At 38.8% G+C, this 20,705-nt stretch overlaps 1 protein-coding gene across 1 annotated transcript; it reads left to right on the plus strand.

Annotated features, from left to right (window-relative positions):
- The first annotated feature begins 3,285 nt into the window (after positions 1-3,285).
- Positions 3,286-14,000, plus strand: LOC139811504 (uncharacterized). Its single transcript, XM_071775778.1, has 5 exons — positions 3,286-4,991; positions 5,112-5,369; positions 5,454-5,519; positions 5,630-5,696; positions 13,764-14,000. Exons 1-5 carry the CDS (start codon positions 3,286-3,288, stop codon positions 13,998-14,000), a joined length of 2,334 nt encoding a protein of 777 aa, XP_071631879.1.
- The last annotated feature ends 6,705 nt before the right edge of the window (positions 14,001-20,705 follow it).

The raw sequence follows: 20,705 nt of genomic DNA on the forward strand, positions 1-20,705 counted from the left end.
ATTAAAATTAAGCTGTATAATAGAACCCTAATGTATGTATATAATAGAAGCGCTAATTTCTTGTCAATTTTTTTGCAGGATTTCTCATTTACGTGTGTAGAATGACTTTTCCATAATATTCTCAACAATTTTAGCATAGTTTAATTGTAACATACGTAATGTTTTTACGTCGTACGATACCTTTTTTTTTGTTTATGAAAAAATTTTAACAATTTCATTTCTTTTAAAGCAATAATAATATATTACACCATGTATAACGCACTATTGTCTTGACAAATTTTATTGAATCAGGCGTCAATAATAACAGATCATTAATCTTTTTACTTATGAAATAATGTAAAAGAGGACTTTATATAAAAACTATTTACTATTTATTTTTTATGTAATGTTCTATTTAATCAGAGCGCGCGCGTAGAGACCTGTAGAGTTCTAGTATATAAAAAAAGTATATTGATAATTTTTTAATTTGAATGAAATTTTAACAACGTTTATATAAGTAATAGAAATAAAAATAATATTATTAGAGAATCTATTATTCACATTTATAAATAGAATATTATTTTTTAAACTTTCAAGGTTTAACGTTTGCTTTATCAACTTAAAATCTTATTAAATAATTATAATAATTAAGGATATTAATAAGCTACGTTGAATTACGAGTCTTAATTTATTTTTCAGTGATTTTTAATATATGTTATTTAGATTTAAATTTGTAAAAAAATATATAATTGAGTATTCTGTTTACATACATGTATAGTATAATTACAGAGCTTAATAATTTCGATTTAGAATCATTTTGAGAAACAGTGCTGAAATGGTGAAATCTTGAAATCGATAGTTAGAATAATTTTTGGAAAGAGTACTGAAATGAGAAATTCTTCAAATCGATAGTTAGAATAATTTTTAGAAAGAGTGCTGAAATGGTGAAATCTTGAAATCGATAGTTACAATAATTTTTGGAAAGAGTGATAAAATAGGAAATTCTTCAAATCGATAGTTAGAATAATTTTTAGAAAGAGTACTGAAATGAGAAATTTTTCAAATCGATAGAATAATTTTTAGAAACAGTACTGAAATGGTATGATAAAAACGAAATTTAGACTATTTTCAAGAAATACGCTGGAAAAAAAGAGTTCGATCCGAACAAAATTTATTTGTTTTAAGTAAATAATTCAGTCGCGTAGTACCAATGGCCAATTATTTTGATTCGAATTAAAATATTGTTTGGAATGAGATACTGTCTCCTGAAAAGTAATAAATCATTTATTATATACGAGATATGTTAAGTAAAATGTAGAAAATAATTATTTATATAAATATTCCATGTACTGGTTTTTGCATTACTATGATTAACTGTTTGCCACGTTTGAATAAACGGTTGTTTAATGTCGACTATTCGCGAATTAAATCTTCAGAAACGTTTCTTTTAGTAACGAAATAACTGAAATTCAATTAATCGTTTTATGAAAAATTGACGTAGACTTTAAATAGACTTAATGTTTACTTAAAACTGAGCATCCGAAATCTAAAAATTAAGAAGCGTGTAGTCTCCTTTCGAATTAATGTTTGATTTATTACGCAAAATAGTAAGATGGTTTTCCATAAATATTTCGTAAACTTAATAAATATTTATTAAAATATAGTACGTTGTTCTTTAAAATAATGAAATTTTACTTCGAATTAATTTCATATTTATTTATCTCAGCTTGTCATAATTTTTTTTCGATTTATCGTTGTTCATTATATTGATTTATCGTGAATAACATTGATTTATATTAATTTCATATATGTCCGTTAAAGCTGCGTGCCGATTAACGCTGTTGGTACTGAAATTCTATACTTTACGTCACGTACGCTATACATTTTCAGTACTGGCGCTTAATATCTAAACGCAGCCTTGATAAGCGTATGTGAAATCGATGTAACGTAATTTAAATCGTGATAAATCAATTTAAAGTAATGATAAATCGGCATAACATTATGATAAATATGATAAATCGATATAAAATTTATTTGACGTAAATTTTAATTGTTACGCAACTTTCTACGTGTAATTGATATATGTATTGTATCGATTATATACGACAATGATGTACAAAATTTCATATAACATAGACGATTGATCGATTATTTATATTCTTTAGGTACAAACTTACGTGGATTAGCGAGATTCCCGCACTGTCCCTATCTACTATCTGGCGAAACCGCTGCCAAGGGAACGGGCTTGGAAAAATTCGCGGTGAAAGAATACCCTCTTGAGCTTGACTCTAGTCTGGAACTGTAAGTAGTAATAATTTGCATTTGTACGTAGTAATAATTTTTTTTTAACTGCGAATAAACTTTTTTCGCTTATAGCTCGTACTGAGAATAAAATATGCGTAAAATATAATTCGTGTTATTGAACGAGAAATGTTTTGTATACGTATCTTGCGGTCTACGAATATGATTTCTTTTTTCACGCAAAAATTACGATTTATTTTTAAAATAATAACAACGATCTTATATTGAAAGACTTAGAATATAAGTGTTGACTGTAATTTAAAGGAACTGTAAATTGAAAGAACTTTGTACGTGTGAAACGAAAGATTCGATATTCGTCCGATGATTCGTGAGCATCGGAATGATCGCGAGTATCTATGTTCTTTTCGTCGGGCTTAACAATTTTGCTATACACATTTTGTATATGAGGTATTTGTGCGTCGTATATAGTATCGAACGTGTAAATACCTTTTTGAATTAGCAACCGTAAATGCTCGCAGGCTGATGGATATTTTACGTTCAAAACTTGAAATGCTTCAAAGCGGACATCGATAGTTTCTTTAAAGCGGTATTTCTTTTATATGATATGTCATCGACGAAAACATATATTTCACGAGGGTCCTCTCCATCGACGTTAACGACGTATGATTGAAGCGTAATTTTTTACATTTGGGCTTGCTGCTAAGCTTTGTGCCTTATTGAAGTAACGTCTGCGGCAATCTAGAAAAAAAAACAAGAAATAGTTGAAACAATAATGTAATTGATATATAGTTTATCTAATTTTATAAGCCTTATTTTGTGCATTTTAATGAAACGCTGTAATAAGCATTTGCTATCTCTTATCATTTCGTTTTTTCTTTTTATGCGTGCTTCTGATCTTTCTTTCTCTCTCTCTCTCTCTCTCTCTCTCTCTCTCTCTCTCTCTCTCTCTCTCTTCGCATTTGTCACGTGAATTGCCAGTCGCTGTTTGCACAGCTTGATGAGTTCAGAGCACATTTCGTTGACTCGGAATATCACATAATCTGTATGTCTGAAACTTGGCTTAAACCATCCATTCCAGATCGCATGGTTTCTCTGCAAGGATACAATGTGTTTAGACGGGATAGAATAGGCAAAACTGGTGGAGGTGTGGCCTTTTACCTCAGAGGAAATGCCCACGCCAGGATATTAAGACAATCCGAGGAAAATTACTGTCGCAAACCAGAATATTTGATGGCTGAAATTTCTATGGACGGGAACTCCAAGATTCTACTGGCCGTAGTGTACAGGCCACCGCACTGCGGCTACATTGAGGAATTCTTCAATGATTTTTCCGAATTATCGGCACTGTACAGGCACACTGTCGTTTTTGGAGATTTCAACGCGGACCTCAACACGCGGACTTTCGACGCGGAGCAGATCCGTTCATTGGTGAATGCGATGCGTTTCCATCTTGTACCATATGGGCCCACACATCACACGCGTACATCTTCTACGTGGTTAGATTTATGCATTATCGACGATCTTGACAAATTAGTTACGTATGGGCAGCAGGAGGCGTGTTATTTGTCTGCCCATGATCTGGTTGACATTACGTACAAAGTGAAAGTCGAGCGTTTTCAACGGCGTCACATTACAGCTAGAGATTTTCGCTCATTTAATCCTGAAACTTTCTGGAACAAACTGGCGGAATACGACTGGAGTTCTGTATTCACCGCGGAAGACATAGACAGCAAGGTTAGCATACTAAATGACTACTTTCTAGAATGCTTCGATAAGCATGCACCACTACGCAATGTCTATCCTAGGCACTTGCCTGCTCCTTGGCTGACCAACGATATCAAGAACAAAATGAAGGAGAGAAATATAGCTAGGAGGAAGTGGAAACGATGCAGAAATGACACAAACTACAACAACTACAAGCACTTACGTAATCAGGTTCAATCGCTAGTACGCAAGGCCAAATGTAATTATTACCAGGATGCTTTTCAAGATTTAAGGGAACCTAATATTATTTGGAATAGGCTCAAACATCTAGGATTAATCAAAAACAAATCCTCAGAAATGAAATTGCTCTTTTCCACAGAAGAACTGGTTGACTTTTTCACTTATGGTACGGCGGGGACTAATAGGGATGCGCAAAATACCACAGCTTTCTACTTGGGTGAGGAAACATACAATGACTCCAAGTTCTATCTAGGTAACATCGAGCCCTGGGAAGTGCTCAAGGCGGTCACACGAATCAAGTCGGATGCAGTCGGTGCGGATGGACTGTCAATGAAACTTCTTTTAAGAGTTTTGCCATGTATTCTTTCAACGGTCACACATATATTCAACTTCAGTCTAACTTATGGAGCCTATCCTATCTTATGGAAAAGTGCCATAATACAGCCCTTACCAAAGGTCAAAAGTCCATCGCAATTAAAGGATTACAGGCCAATCTCCATTTTGTGTACCGTCTCCAAGGCTCTCGAACACATTGTGGCCGAACAAATTAAGGCCTATCTGGACGACCATGATTTGCTGGATCCTCATCAAGCAGCCTACAGAAAGGACCACTCTACGCAAACCGCGCTGATCAGAATTCTTGACGACGTGAAACAGGCCGCTAGAAAAGTCACCATTGCAATCTTCTTCGATTTTTCCAAAGCTTTCGACAACGTAAATCATTATTTATTGATTGAAAAACTAAGGAACCTTGGCTTTTCATGTTCGGCACTGCGCTGGATGTGCTCCTATCTCTACGATCGAAGGCAGGTGGTTCGCGACCCCGTCTCGCGTGCGACGTCGACAGAGAGGACAACGACTACTGGAGTCCCCCAAGGCTCTGTACTTGGACCCTTATTGTTTATTCTATATCTGTGTGGTTTTAGCAAAGTTTTGAGATACTGTAAATACAATTTCTACGCTGACGACCTGTGCATTTACTTGCATACGGAATTGAAGTACCTGGCTGAGGCTGTGCAAAAAGTGAATCAGGACATTTCCAATATAGTAGCCTGGGTGACGGAAAATCGGCTATCTCTAAATCCAAGTAAGACCACGGCAATGATCATGGGCACAGCCCGCTATCTTAATGGTCTCCCATTAGATGATCTGCCTCATATCGTTGTGGACGACACCATAATACCGTATGTAGAGTCGGTATTATACCTGGGGGTTACCATCTCAAATACACTCTCTTGGAAAGAACAGGTATCAAAAACTGTTTCCAGAGTGAACGCCTCAGTACACCAGCTTAAGTTGTGCAAGCATCTTATGCCGCCTTTGTTACGTGCAAGGTTAGTTTGCACCTTGATCATGCCTCTTTTTGATTACTGTTGCGGAACTTTTACTGACATTACAAGAGAACACAATACGCGCTTGCAACGAGCCTTAATACCTGTGTTAGATTTGTTTGTGAGGCTAAACGGGACGAACATATCACGCCTTATTTTGAGGAGCTCAAGTGGCTAAAGGTACACCAGAGACGATTATATTTTGTCGGTAACTTAACATACTCCATCCTTCATTCTAAGAAACCCACATCATTGTACCAAGCTTTTACTTACAAGGGCGACAAGGCAGTGCGCGATACAAGATCTCACCCGAAGTCGTTGTTCCTACCTCAATGTAGGACGGAACTATTTAAAAAATCGTTTATTAGTTTTGCGGCCGAACTATGGAATAGCTTACCACTAGACCTGCGTAACTCTGCCTCCACAAAGGGGATTTTCAAGTGCGACTTATTTAAATATTTACTTAACACACAGCCACAAGTTCAGTAATAGCGATTCTTCTATTTTGTTATTTTTCTTCTTCTTTTTCTCTATTTTTTTTCTCTTGTTATAGATATACTTATTTTTTGTTATTGTTGTTACTTTAGTCATTTTGTATTCTATTTCTATTGTATATGCGCTTGAGGGAAGAAATCCCGGAGCGCCTAATAAATAGCGATTCATCATCATCATCATCTCTCCTCTCTCTCTCTCTCTCCTCTCTCTCTCTCTCTCTCCCTCTCTCTCCTCTCTCTCTCTCCTCTCTCTCCCTCTCCTCTCCTCTCTCTCTCTCTCCCTCTCTCTCCCTCTCCCTCTCCCTCTCCCTCCCCTCTCCCTCTCCCTCTCCCTCTCCTCTCTCTCTCCCTCTCTCTCTCTCTCTCTCTCTCTCATATGTTATGTCCATCGACCGCTTTCGGTATTTTACGTCGAAAGAAGTAAATATAATTAAAATGTGCAAAATTTGGCTTGCTTCAAAGTTGCTCATATGATTGAATAAAAAAGTGCACAGCCAAATATAATTTTAATACGTAATAGACCATAACGATTCAATTTTATCTTACATATGTATACGTACTTTCACGCTTCTCGTCGTGCATTTCTCGACGGCATAAATAGAAGCCTTTTTGCATACTTGGTCAATTTATTTCATTGCTTTCGGGGGTATTGGATGAAATAACGGTTTAAACATTGTTAATATTTTTTGTTCGGAAACATATGATACGTCTATTCTCGTGATATATGAATATTGATATTCGTATAATAATGTATATGAATAATGATAAAAAAATTAATACCGTTATGTATTTGAATCCTCCTTTTTCATTGTATCGAGCATTTCGTATCCATCGTTGTCTTTGTAATTGATTGAGCAATTTTGAACGATTGTATTGAAGAAGCGTTTAAAATTTGATTCGCTTGAAGCAACGTTTGACGGACGTTTCATTGAAATCATAATTTATGATATGTGCACCGCGAGAAAGTTGCGCGATCGGATTTTTCACATCGTTATGGCCCTGAAAAGGACCAATTTTGTCTTCGATTCAAGAAAATATATATATCGTCTGTTAGTTAAAAAAAATACCTTCGATACTTTGTTGCTTGAAAAATAAGAACCTTGAATATCGAGAATGATTCTCGGAATAATGATGCGGCGATTTTGGAGAATGAATTCGAGAGTGAAATCGATAGTTGCGGACAATGAATCCTTATGTAATACCCGGCCGAGCCAAGAGCTCCGTATAGCGTCGCGATATCCTCCATCTGTACAATTGGAATGTCTCCGTCGCGGAACTATTCTCTCATTTTTTCTGCATTTATCTCGAATTCGTTCTCCAAAATCGCCGCGTCGTTATTCCGAGAATCAGTCTCGATATTCAAGGTCCTTATTTTTCCAATTCACACATACCTAACTTACCGTGGTACGTTGAGTATGCTCAATGTCAACGAAATATTAAATATCTTTCGACTAGGCTTATCAATGTCGTTCGTGGATGCCGCGAACAGATTGCCTTGTGAATAAAATCGTATTGTTAAATACGATTTGTATTAATTTTTTCCAAGTAATATACATAATTTTTATGAATTAAGGACGAAATCGTTCCTTTTCAGGGCCGTAATGATGTACCAAATCCGATCGCGCAACCTTCTTGCGGTGCACATTGGGTAACGCTACACCGAAAAAATTGTATTCTCATTTTATGAATATACCATTTATCCTTATAATATTTTACACTGAAATAAACGCCAAGAGGATCCTCTTAGTTTTAGAGGGAAATCCTCTAAAGATTCTTAAGTTTCAGATATTCTTAATGTGTAAGAATATATACTACAGATATTCTCAAGTATCAGATATTCTTAAACTTGTAAGAATATATACTAAAGATATTCTCAAGTATCAGATATTCTTAAACTTGTAAGAATATATACTAAAGATATTCTCAAGTATCAGATATTCTTAAACTTGTAAGAATATATACTAAATGGAATGTTTTCTTATTATTCACTGAGAGAAACGTTTTATTACTATGTAAACCAACATTTTTTGCTACGAGAGCTAATTAATTTTGCAATAATAGCAAAATCTTTCGTTGCAATAGCAAAGTTCGGTAAGACTTTGCTATTATTGTAAAATTAATTACCTCTTGCAGCCAAAATGTTGGTTGTTCGCGTAGTAACGAAACCTTTCTCTCAGTGTCTTTTTTACAGAGAATTTTCTCTCAACTATATTAGTCAACTTATCTGAATTATTGAGATTTTCAACATTAGCCAAAATAGCATCAAAAACACCAGGTAATTCCAGGAAGTGTTCTTTAAAACATATTTCATTGGAATGTATTGACCTGTCAGTTCTATTGGTGTTGAAACAGCAACGTTTCCAACTTTTACCATTTTCTCTGAAACTCCAATTCTATAAGTCTTAGGACATATATAAGACTGGCTTGCTTCAAGCGCGTTCACTCTTTGGGTCTCGGTCTCCGAGCCTTGAAATACGTTCTCTATTATATTAAACATTTAAATCAAATGCTGCATATCGTTCTGTCTTTGTTCAATAGCTTGCAACATAAATAATAATTTCGATCGAAGCATTGTAATAAAATTGCCAGAAACAAATTCAGACCTAAGTTCAATTACCTCCTGCACGTGAGTTCTGTTCAAAGTACTGGACGCATATAATTTAGCAATTAAAGCTCTGGATGATACAAATATAGCATTCTTGAAATCAAGAGCAGTAATAGCAATATTATGTATGTCTACAATCTCGTCATTTTGAAATCACCATTACCAATATGTTCAAGGGCATTTCTCATATTAAAGTTTAGTTGTACATTATTTTCATTAACTTGCGCCAAATGCTCCTGATGAAGAGCCTGTAATGGCATTTCATCGAGCATATGAGCAGCAGAATGTTTATCTTTTAAATGTTATTTGAAAGCTTTTATCGAATTATACTCTCGTGAGCAACCATTTTGGGCGCATTTATACACACTAGAAACATTATATGAATGAATTGTCTGTAAATGACAGCACGATGCTTTAATGGAAGGCAACTGGAAATGGCAGTCCTTACAAATGTACATTTTATTAAAATAAGAAAAGTTCTGCAACGTAAAACGAAATCGTACAATAGTCTTAAGCACTAGATTTTCTTTGAAACTAATCCCTTTAAGGAACTAAGTATATTTGTTACTCGAGGAATATTATCGTCCTCTTTAAGATACAAATCATAAAAATACTTCTGAATAAAAAGCCAGACTGCTCGGCACTCCTCTTAATATGCGCACCGTCTAGCGCGTGAAACGCCTTGAAACACGTATCCAGAGCTTTTAATGGAGTACGGAGCTCATATCGCACAGCATCTATTTGAACGTAACTGGCAGTAATGTTCGATAAAGTAGGTCCAACAAATATCAACGTCGGCTGCAAGTTGAGGCCGCGATTTTCCAGCCACTCGCTGTGAACCTGATTTGACGATTCAAGTCCCCCGGAATCTGAAAAATATTTTTAAAAACAGTGAGTTTATGTACTTAATTATTGTCATAAAATAGAAATATTTACTATAAATGACAATTACAAGGACACGGAGGATAAAGGCCTTTCTGGCTTCTGCGACTGTTTGCACAAGCTCGCGCACAAGCCTGAACTCTAGAATTAGATGAGGAAGGAACAAATGAAAAGAATCCGTTTATTGAGAGAGAGATTGCGTTTAGTAATTTATGTAATTTGAAATGGCTAGATTGGGCAGAACTATACAAAGAATACCAACATTTATTGCATAGGAGAAGGGAAACTGCCCGAAAACCTTCCCAGTATTCATGAACAATTATTACAGAGATTATATAAAATACAATAGAAATACAATAAATGTATAAAACACATAAAAGAAACAAATCAATAGTTATTATAGTACAGTCCTTTCCTTTTATTTATGACAAAATATAATTGTACTCACTGATGCATTTCTTTGTTATGTAATCAGGTTTATTATCAAGGACATATTAATAATATGTAAGCTCATAATTTCTATTGACGTAGTCAAAATAAAACAAATCACGTAATATTAAGAAAAAACTGTTCAATTAGTCAAGCAAATCAATCAGAATATAAAATTCACTTCAAACATAATTGAAATAGTAACTGAAATAATGTATCAATCTTTGAATTCTTAATACTAATTAATCTTAATTGGCCTTTTTACGATTTACCAATATAGACAGTTTGTTTCGAACGAATAACTCATTTTCAGCAAAATCATGTAGTCAGTAAAAGAAAATAAAGTATAAGAATTTCTCAATTTCTCATATTCATAGGCCTTGTTTTTAGATTGACATATTAATTCACTTAGTATGAACATATGATTCAGAATTCGCAAAATACTTAGTAGAATAATTATCAAGTCATTGAGAAGTAACTTTTATAGTAACGCACGGAATTAGTCACTCGATAGTTTTATCACAACGCAAGAAACGATTAATATAATCCGCAATGAACGTATTCTCATTTCATATGTAATACAAATAAAAGTACACAATGTTCGCAAAGTAACGTCGCAAATAAACTATAAGAGATATTGTCGAATCAATGAGAAAGAAACAATCGCACAAAGAAGAAATAAAGTTTTTTACTTGTCACGAAAATGGTTGCAACCGAACGATTAATAATTTACTTTACTTTAGACTGAGCTCAGTATTAAAAATAGACTCGAGATAACTTTTTACTGTCTTTTTCAAAAGGCGAGGAAGTTTTCCTCTCACTTGCTCTCGTGATCTCTGAGAGGATTGATTATCTCTCTCGTAACGTAGACAAAGGTCTAACGTTCCCTCTCTGTAACGGTAGACGAAAGTCTAACGTTTGCCACTCGAGATATTTAAACAGTTTACCTTTCATAGACGATAACATCACCTAGGATGTTCACACAATGAGTATATTAAAAAGGCTCAATCCTTATCTCTCTCGTTTATCCAAGACTTCGAAAGGGCTCGTGATTCCTGTCGAAAAGGCTCTTTCGAACGTTGCAGCAAATGGCTGCCTTCCTTCGTTCCACGTGCCGGCATGGCTCGCTGGGACGGATATCCCTGGATTCCTCTCGATGACGATCGTAGTTTCCCGTATATTGCAGTATTGAGATATTAGAAGTAATTAATTTACTACGGCACACGGAAAGGCAGATCACAACTTAACGACTCGAATGACTCGATGCTCAAAGGATGACGCAATTATATATCGAACAACGCTACGACGCACGATGTATCGTGCACGATATCTGAATAACGAATGCTCGCTCGCTCGGGCTGCGCGCCCCTCCCAACATGCTCAAGCATGCGCGATAAACACGTGCCTCGCCGCCTGGGACGCAACGTTGTCGGCGCCGCGCTCGCGCGCTTTTTCCACGAACTACGTAGAATGCGCGGCCCGACCTATTGTATTATAACCGCCACAGATGGCCGCAAAAAAGAACAACACAATCTCTCTCTCTCTCTCTTCAACTTCAAACAGCGACGGATGGTATATTTATGCTCGCACCTCTTGTCCTTTTACAACAAAGTGATGGCGGTAAATGAAATAGAATTACGTCATTTTTGTCTGAAAAACATAAATAAAGTAGTTGAAGTAAATTAATAAAAGTTATATAAATTAATATATAATTATACAAATAAGTAACGAAAGAAATTGGGCCACGAAATACAGTCTTCTTATAAATACCTGTATCTGTAACAGTCAAATCTTTAAGTAACTTCCTTTCATACTCATCTGATTTAGCAATTTCAGCATTAAGAAGATTAATTGAGACATCTTTGGTTGAATCCCACTTTGATATCAAACCATCTTCTCTTCCAGGATATAATTCCTTAAAATCTTGCTGAATCTACAACCGTACAAATCAATTAATTTAGCTTGTTTAAAAGGGAATAAATTTGAAACGAGAAAAAGAATATCACGCATTCGAAACATGTATAAAATTCAATTTTCTCACCAGTAGATATCCATTAGGTAGTGCGAGTACGCCCCAAATTTTGAAATAATCACTCACTGAAGCATCAGACTCTTGCGATTGTTGAACAGAAGACGTTGCTTTATTCAGCTGCGCTATCGGTCTAGTTTCTCTCGGATACTGAAAGCGCAAATGCGTGTCACTGACCAACTACGCAAAAGTTCTGGCCAAGACTCAATACTGTCATATTTGAAGCGTGCGATTGCAGTTTTAACCGTAGAGTCGTTTGGATCGCAACTTCCTGAAAAATACCAAAAATATTAAAATTAAACAGTCGAGACAAGTTTGAATTTCTCCTAATTATTTCTACACATTTGCATACTTGTATGTATGTATGTATAAAGTACTTTATTTGCCCCTAAGGGGCCTTAAAGGGCGTTTTTGAGGAACGTACCCAAACCTTTACAGCTTCCTATTCTTCTTCCTTTTCTCACAAATCATTGACGTTTTTCAGGAACGTACCCAAACCTTTACAATTTTTGCGCTTCCTATCCCTGCCTGTCCTCTCTCTCTCGCTCGCTCCCCTGCGCCTCTCTCAATCGCTTCTCGCTTAATCGCTCTATCTTATATCTAACTTAATTCTAACTTATTTCTAAAATTGGACTTCTGTTTCCTTTGCTTCCTTCCTTTCATATTTTTCTTTCATACGTCTCAATCACACTGCTCTCTCATCCATCACTTCCCTTCCCCTCCCTCACTCTTGTCGCATTTTCTCTATCGCTTTCATCCATTCCTCTCCCTCTCGCCCCTCTCCTAGTAAATTCTCCACCACATCCTGCCACCCCTCTCCATCCCATCTCTCCCATCTCGAACATTCCTCCCATATGTGTTCCCATGTTTCCTCCTCCCTCTCGCATATCCTGCACCTTCTATTCTCCTCTTTTTCCCAATACACTCCTTCCCTAATTTCATTACCTAGTCTGAACCTCGCGACCCTACTCCACCTTTCTTCCTCCCAGTTTTTCTCTAAGTATCCTGGAATCCCGTCCTTTCTTATAAATTTATACCACCTGTTGTATTTCGAGTCTACGATCTTTTCCATCCTTTCTTGTTTTTGCTTCGCCTTCTCTCTGCTCTCTAGATTTTCCACTTCTAACTCTTCCTCCTCTTCAGCTCTCACCCCCAGATAACTTTTTCTTTCTTGTTCCCACTTTCCTATTATCTTCCCCTTCTTCCATCTCTCTTTCATTTCTCTAGGCATTTTCTCGCTATTCCCCCTCCGTTACCTTCCTCTAATTTCTTTTCAAACTTCCGAGCTCTCTTGCTCGCCCTGCCTCTCATCTTCTCTCTCTCCACTTCATCTCTCACCATATATCCGGGTGTCCTCCAGTTTAGCCCAAATATCCATCTGATATATCTTTCATGTATACTTTCTACCTCCACCCTTTCCTTCCACCCCCACACTTCTGCCCGTATCCCATCACTGTCCATATCAGAGTATCATACAGCCAGATCCTTCTTCTCCAGTCCTTTTTCCACATTCTTTTCCCTATCCCCCACACTTCCCTCATTACTCTCGCCGCCTTCCTTCTTCTCTCTCTGATTTGTGCCTCTTGTTCCCCATTTTCCTTCAGTGTATATCCAAGATATTTAAATTCCTTAACTTCTTCTAGTTTCTTTCCCTTCCATCTCCAATCATACTTCCTCTTCCTTCCTCCTCCCTTTCTGAATCTCATTATTTTTGATTTCTCTATGCTCAATATTAGTCCCTTCTTGTCCAGATATCCCTCTAGCCTGCTTATCATAGATCTCATGTCCTGTTCCTTTTCCGCCATCAGTGCTATTGCAGCCGCCTGCTGTTTAAAGCTGCCATACTGACGAAGGGCGCCCGCAAAGACGTTGGGAAAATTGATCCTAAGGTCATCATCACTAGATTGGACGACGGCCTCATCATCGAGGAGCTGGTGGACGACGAGGGTACGGAAGCCAGGACTGGAGATCACGACAGTGATGCAAAAAAAGTCTCAGCCAGCCATCATGCCGAATCCGGCAATCTAGATATTAATATGATTTAACCAAAGTGAATCAAATATTATGGTGTTGGGTATTTACGTTTATAAGATAAGAAAATTGCGACTAGGTATTTGATGTTTCTTCCGATCATGTTTAGTTTACTTCGTATTATGTTGTCCTATAGAGAATATAGCGAGTCATGAGACATGATCGAAATCAATTTGTTTTGTGTATAAGGAAGATTGTACGATTATTTTTTCATTATAAAGACCGTCAGAATTAAGGTAGATGTAAGCGTTAGTTAACAAGAAGTAACTAAAGTCGGGATCATGTGAATTTATTTTGGGATAGTATAGTTTTGATCTAAGGCGTATTAAAACAAAGTTCTTTCTTCTTATAAAGATTATATATTGAATCAATACCTCGCCAATTTGTTCAGTTACGTTTATTAACTCTGAAACTAGTATAAGATTTATACACAATTGCAAATCACTTGTTGGTTGATAGCAAAAGCAAGGCGGGTTTTCAGCAATAAAAACATTGAGTTTAGTTAAAAAACTAATGTCGTTGATTGCGTATCCCCATGAATTTCTTATAGAATGAGATTAAGGGGAAGTCCGGAACACAGAAATGTAATGGTGGTTGAAGGTCGAAAAACAGCTTTTGTTCCGAAAGTGAAAGCGACACAAAAAAATTGTTTGCGTCAGTTGCTGCGTAGTTCCGAACGATCATGCAGACACATCTGTGGATAGCGTGATCACAGAACGATAGTGGGGAACCAATGTAGAGAGTGAGGGAGTCGAGCGACGTGCAAGATTCGTGGAGTCTCTCCCGAGATATCGGAGCGAACGGTCGGCTAACGATTTCCATCTCCTCGCAATAAGGAGACGTAGAGTTACGATTGAGACGGGAAGATCCCGCGCCGGGCGCGTAAAGAAAAGAACTTGTCGGAGTCGCGACATAGAAATGAACACTAACGTTTGCCAAAGTACACGCAGTCGTATACGGCAACTTCGAAAAACTCGTGTGCGCGATTATTAATTGTAATCTGAAACGAAGAAATATATTACATATTTTACCAGCTACAAAGATTACAAATTTATTTCGTGTGCGACGATCCTGATAAGAGACCCATACCTGATTCCTATTACTTACCTGTCGGCGTTCCACGATCCAATCAGAGGCGTGAGATCCCGCGACGGTCCAGCAAAGGTCCTGAGGCGTAGTCAGTGGTGCGCAGCTGCAGTCCTGAGATGGTCCACGGAGCGGTCCAGCGGAGATCCAGAGTCTACGAGGAGAACCTGAAACAAACAGAAAAGGGGAATTAGTGCAAGTCATCGAAAGGGTCAGTAAATTCCATTAATCTTTCTCGGTAGGCATAGATCAAAACCGAGTGGCGACCGTATGAACCAAGCATAAGAGCGAGTGATGGTAACACCGAACCTCCGTCCGGTCACAATAGATATTCGAGAATTCAAAGCTTTATTGATCCGTAAGTTTGCGACGACGTACGTTGAATCTGCAGTCTGCCGCAAGGCTGCTTTAGGCACACGGAGAGCAAAGCTCGTAACAAAAAATGGCGACCGTGACAGGATGCGGGGCCGAATTGTAGATTTGCGGAGAAGTAGAGTAGAGAATCTCGAATCGAATAGTCGACAAGGAAAGAAATTCCTGTCACGTCATGCATAAAAGTAGGAACAGAAATCCACAAAATAGCGACCGTATATAGGGATAGAAGTTTCCGAACGCGTAATAGAAGCGTATCACAACGTGCGACTGTAGGGCGCGATATCGTGAGGTCATATAAATCGAGCCAAGCATCGTACGACGTTTCACGCGAGGGAAGTCTCTGAGGTCAGAAACGGAAGACCGTGATTACATTGCGTGTAATAATAGGTGATTACTGATAATCAAAAACCATAAAAAGGCGATGGTGAATGATAGAACGCGCGTAAAAAGCGTTGTGACAACGCGCACCGTAAAGACGCGAAGTTGTAGTTCTAGGACATGCGGCATAACCGAATCGCGTTAACGGGTGTGCGAACGTTGTGCGCGAATCGATACTTCGCAACATTCTCGTAAGAGAAAATAATACAAGTAAAAAGAAAGTCGTAACTTTCAGACGATAAACGGGATAGAAGTCTCGTGCGCATATTAGCGTAAAATTAATTATACGATTTACTCATAAGATTGAGAATCGAAAATTTGAAAATCTTGTAAAGATTTCATAATAGCCTAATATCTCACGCGAATAAGTTTCAAGCATTCCATTATACGATACGCACAAAACGTGGCACAACGTACGCCAGTAGGAGCGCGAGATCGTAACGCCTAGTGAAAACGCGCACGATCCTAACAATCGCGTTAAAAGGGAAGTACGAACGTTGCGAGCGTTAGATAGGATTGGCGAAACACGAGAAAAGCGTCAAGATAGGGCGGAAGAAAAAGATTATACGCGAAAGATCCCCAGGAGGGCGATTCGTAAAAAAATCAAACATGACGACGTTGACGCGGACACCGCCACCGTCGCAAACTACAGAAACAGGAATAGCCGCAGGCGGAACGGCCAACCAGACCGGTAGAACCGCGGGAGAAACGGCGAATAAAAGTCAGAATACGTTGCAGATCAACGATCAAATTAATCAAACTCAAATATTGAATCTCAGCAGAGATCGCGAAATAGCGTATCAAGAAATCCTTCAACAAAATGAAGAGATAATGCGGAAAATGAATGAAATGACTCTCGAACTCGAACAGGTTAGGGCTACGACACGGCGACAGCGCGAAATCGTCGGAGACAATCGTGCAGAAACGGAGCTATCGGGCGAACAGCCTGAAGAAAAAATAGATTCCCGAATATACGACGGCGATCGTACGCGTGAAGAAATACCGCTAGATCTAGTACCATTGCGAGCGAGATTACCGCGAGGCGGATGGATTAAGAATCCATTTGACGAATTAACATTTAAAGGAAAGTCCGATAAACAAAATCCAATTAGATTTTTGCAAAAATTCGAAAAGCTAGCCTTATACGAAAACGTGCCGGAAGACGAGCAATTGTTTTACTTCGGACGTTGTATGAGAGGCGCAGCCAGCCAATGGCACGAATTGCAAATGGCCGAGGACATTCATGAGATGAAACGTTTATTCACACAATATTACTGGGGAACGCAGGCACAAATGCGTTTCAGGCAACAAATTTATTTCGGTCGATATAAAGCGAGGGGCGACATGTCGATGACCGAATATGCGCTCGGGATCGCTAGACAAGCAAAGACTTTAATGCCACCGATGACCGACGATGAGATAGTTCAAACATTACGTGAACATTTCGATAGAGACATCGCGAGGGAATTAAGACCGTCGGTGGTAAGGAACGTAAATCAATTAATCGAGATGTTGGACTCGATCGAAAACGAGCGCGAAACGCGTAGGTTGCGTGGAGAAGCGCGACGCGAAAACGAGAGAAGCGCGACTAGTAAAGATACCGGAACAACGACGAAAAATGCGAGCCGTTGCAACGCGAAACAGCAACGGGATAGCGGACGTTCAAACGATTCTAACAGGGATGATACGGCGAACCGAGGGAAATCGTCGTATAACCAATCATCGTCCTGGAAGAAGACTGAGTCACCCAAAGCGAAGCGGAAAAATGGCGTCGACATAGTTGAATTACCGGATAGTGATGACAGTACGGGCAAACCGAAAGTCACACATTACACACGCGAAGACAGAGAGAAAAGGAGGAGTTCAGCGAAACCTTCATATACCAAGAGTTACGATAAAGAAAGAGATCGCGGGCGAAAGGTTGCCGCGATTACGGCTAATGCACATGAGAGCGACAAAAGTCATGACGATGCGACAAGCGCAACGTCAGATGAAGCGGACGAGAAAAGTTGCTGCGCGATAACGCGAGACAATGAAGGACCATCATTGACGGGAAGCGAAGGCGAAAATCCGGTCAACATCATAAGAACGCGAGAAATTATAGAAGATCTCGATCGTGATATCGAGGAGTCACAGAGAAAAAAGGTAAGACAAGCGGACGTACCGATGATACGAATGAAGTTCGGACAATGTTCGACCGAAGCGTTAGTCGATACCGGAGCCCAGGTTACCGCGATGACGAAGGTCTTTTACGAGCGATTGCGCGAGACCGAGGAGAAGATGGAAGTGTTACCAATTAAGAAATTTACCCTGCGAGGAGCATTTTCAGAAAGAGGTTCCGTAATTTCGAATAAAGCCAAGATTAGTTTCGAATATAACGGCGAAAATTATACGCATGAGTTTTTCATCGTAGAAAATTTAGCGTACAACATCGTATTAGGAATCGACTTTCTGGTAAAGATATAGAATGATGCTCGCATGTGACGAAGGAATAAATGTAAAATTCCGTAAATCGATGAATCCAGTGATGAGTATGAATCTGTTGAAACGTGACGAAGCCGAACAACATTTGCAAGAAATACTTGATAAACATGCCGAACTATTCAACGGTCAAATCGGACGAGTCAATCATTACAAAACACAAGATTGAAATGAAAGTAACGAGACCGTATAAACGGAAAACGTATCCGATTCCTGAAATACATATGGCCAAGGTCAGAGAATACATCAAAGACCTGGTTCGTAAAGGTATTATACGTAAACAGGCTACGCAGTACGTTAATCCACTGGTAGTCGTTATAAAGAAAAATGGTGACATACGATTGTGCTTAGATGCGCGAGAAATTAATAAATTAATGTCCAACGATCACGCACAACCACCTACTATCGAAGAAGTATTCCGAAGAATTGGAAAGAAGAAATATTTCACGACTTTGGATGTCAGTAATGCATTTTGGCAAATCCCGCTCGAAGAAGAATCTCAGCAGTACACAGGGTTTCTGTTCGACGGGCAAACTTACGTATTCCAACGAATGCCGTTTGGACTGAAAACGTCAGGAGCATCATTTACGCGAGCTATGGATGACGCTTTAGGAGACCAGGAGTTTTTAATGACCTATCTCGATGATATCTTAATAGCGTCAGATACGCTCGAAGAGCATCTTTTCCATATTGAATGGGTGCTCACGCAGCTCGAGAAATACGGATTCAAGCTGAATAGAGATAAGTGTGAATTTCTTCGGGAAGAGATAAAATTTCTCGGACATACTTTCAACGAAATCAAAGCCGAGATCAATCACGAGACGCGAATTGCAATAGCGAATTTCGAGCGTCCAGTCAACAAGAAACAGGTTCAATCTTTTCTTGGTTTAGTGAATTGGGACCGAAGATTTATTAAAAATTTAGCGAGGATGACCAAACCGCTCGAACAGTTATTAAAGAAAGGACAGAAATTCGAGTGGACCAGCGAACGACAGCAAGCGTTTAATGAAATCAAGCAAGCGTTTCGAGAAGCACCCGATCTTTATTTGTTTCAACCGAATGCGAGATACGGTATCTACGTCGATGCGGCTAGATCCGGTTTAGGCGCGAGATTATATCAATATCAGCCTGGTTCGGAGGAGAGACAAACGATCGGATATGCGAGCCGTAGTTTGAAAGGCGCAGAAATAAATTACACAATAACCGAATTAGAATGTCTAGCATTAGTATGGGCACTCAGAAAGTGGCACACCTTATTAATAGGACGCCACGTACGAGTTCATACAGATCATCAAGCATTGAAGTTTATGAGTACTTGCGTGCAGAATAACGCACGGATTGCCAGATGGTTTACCTTCATGCAAGAATTTGACTTGGAAATTGTCCATTTGCCCGGTAAGGAAAATGCAATCGCAGATGCTCTATCTCGAAAGGGTGCGCATGGAGATGCGACACAAGAAGTCAAGCGAATCAACATAATACGTGACGAGACCGAAAGGATGGACACATCAACGTGGATCGAAATGATTCAACAAGCACAAGCTAACGACGAGGAGTTACAGGAAAAGGCGCGATTAAATCCCGATATGATATACGAACGCGATGGTATGTTACGTGTTAGGTATCCGGGGGGCGATAAAATAGCTTTACCACGTAAAATAACGTGGAAATTGACGCGCGAAGTGCATAGGTTGTTGGTTCATTTCGGAACAGACAAAATACATGATTTTGTTAAACGATATTTCGATGGCTCAAATTTAGGTCGGATAGCGCGAGATGTGGTGGCATCGTGCGAAAATTGTCAGGCAACTAAGTATTACACGAGGCCGACAGTAGGCACCGAATATTATGATTTACCGGAAGCGCCGGGAGCAACACTATCGATGGATATATTCGGACCCTTGCCAGTAACACCACAAGGCGAAAGATACATATTGGTATTAATGGACCAGTTTTCGAAGTACGTTAAATTCTACCCCATAAAAGATCAAAAACTCGATACAATCTTAGATAGGTTGGAGAACGGCTTTTTCAGGGAGATAGGAATTCCCGTGACAATATTAACATATAATGGCGGGCAATTTCTGACCGATCGATGGCGCGAATACGCGCGTGAGAAAGGGTTTCGCGTACGTAGAACATCCCCGTACAATCCGCAATCGAATCCTGTCGAACGGGTGATGCGTGAAATAGGGCGAATAATAAGAGCGTATGCGAGTCAAAGACACCACGCGTGGGGTCATATAATCGATCGGGCGGAGAAGGTGATTAACCATACTACGCATTCGTCGCACGGATATACACCGTGCGAGCTTAATGACGGTGAGTCGAGGCATTTGCCTCTTGACCCAGCGCTAATTCCTCTTATCGACGGAAACGACCAATCTTGGGCTGACAAA

The sequence above is a fragment of the Temnothorax longispinosus genome, chromosome 4 (assembly GCF_030848805.1).
Source record: "Temnothorax longispinosus isolate EJ_2023e chromosome 4, Tlon_JGU_v1, whole genome shotgun sequence".
Lineage (NCBI taxonomy): Eukaryota > Metazoa > Arthropoda > Insecta > Hymenoptera > Formicidae > Temnothorax > Temnothorax longispinosus.

What these genes read in the sequence shown, in the direction of transcription:
- LOC139811504 (XM_071775778.1), top strand. Translation starts at nt 3,286, where the DNA reads ATGTCTGAAACTTGGCTTAAACCATCCATTCCAGATCGCATGGTTTCT. An exon ending in TCCTATCTCTACGATCGAAG is followed by an intron (nt 4,992 to 5,111) that starts GCAGGTGGTTCG and finishes GTGTGGTTTTAG; the next exon opens with CAAAGTTTTGAGATACTGTA. An exon ending in AGGAGCTCAAGTGGCTAAAG is followed by an intron (nt 5,697 to 13,763) that starts GTACACCAGAGA and finishes TTCCGCCATCAG; the next exon opens with TGCTATTGCAGCCGCCTGCT.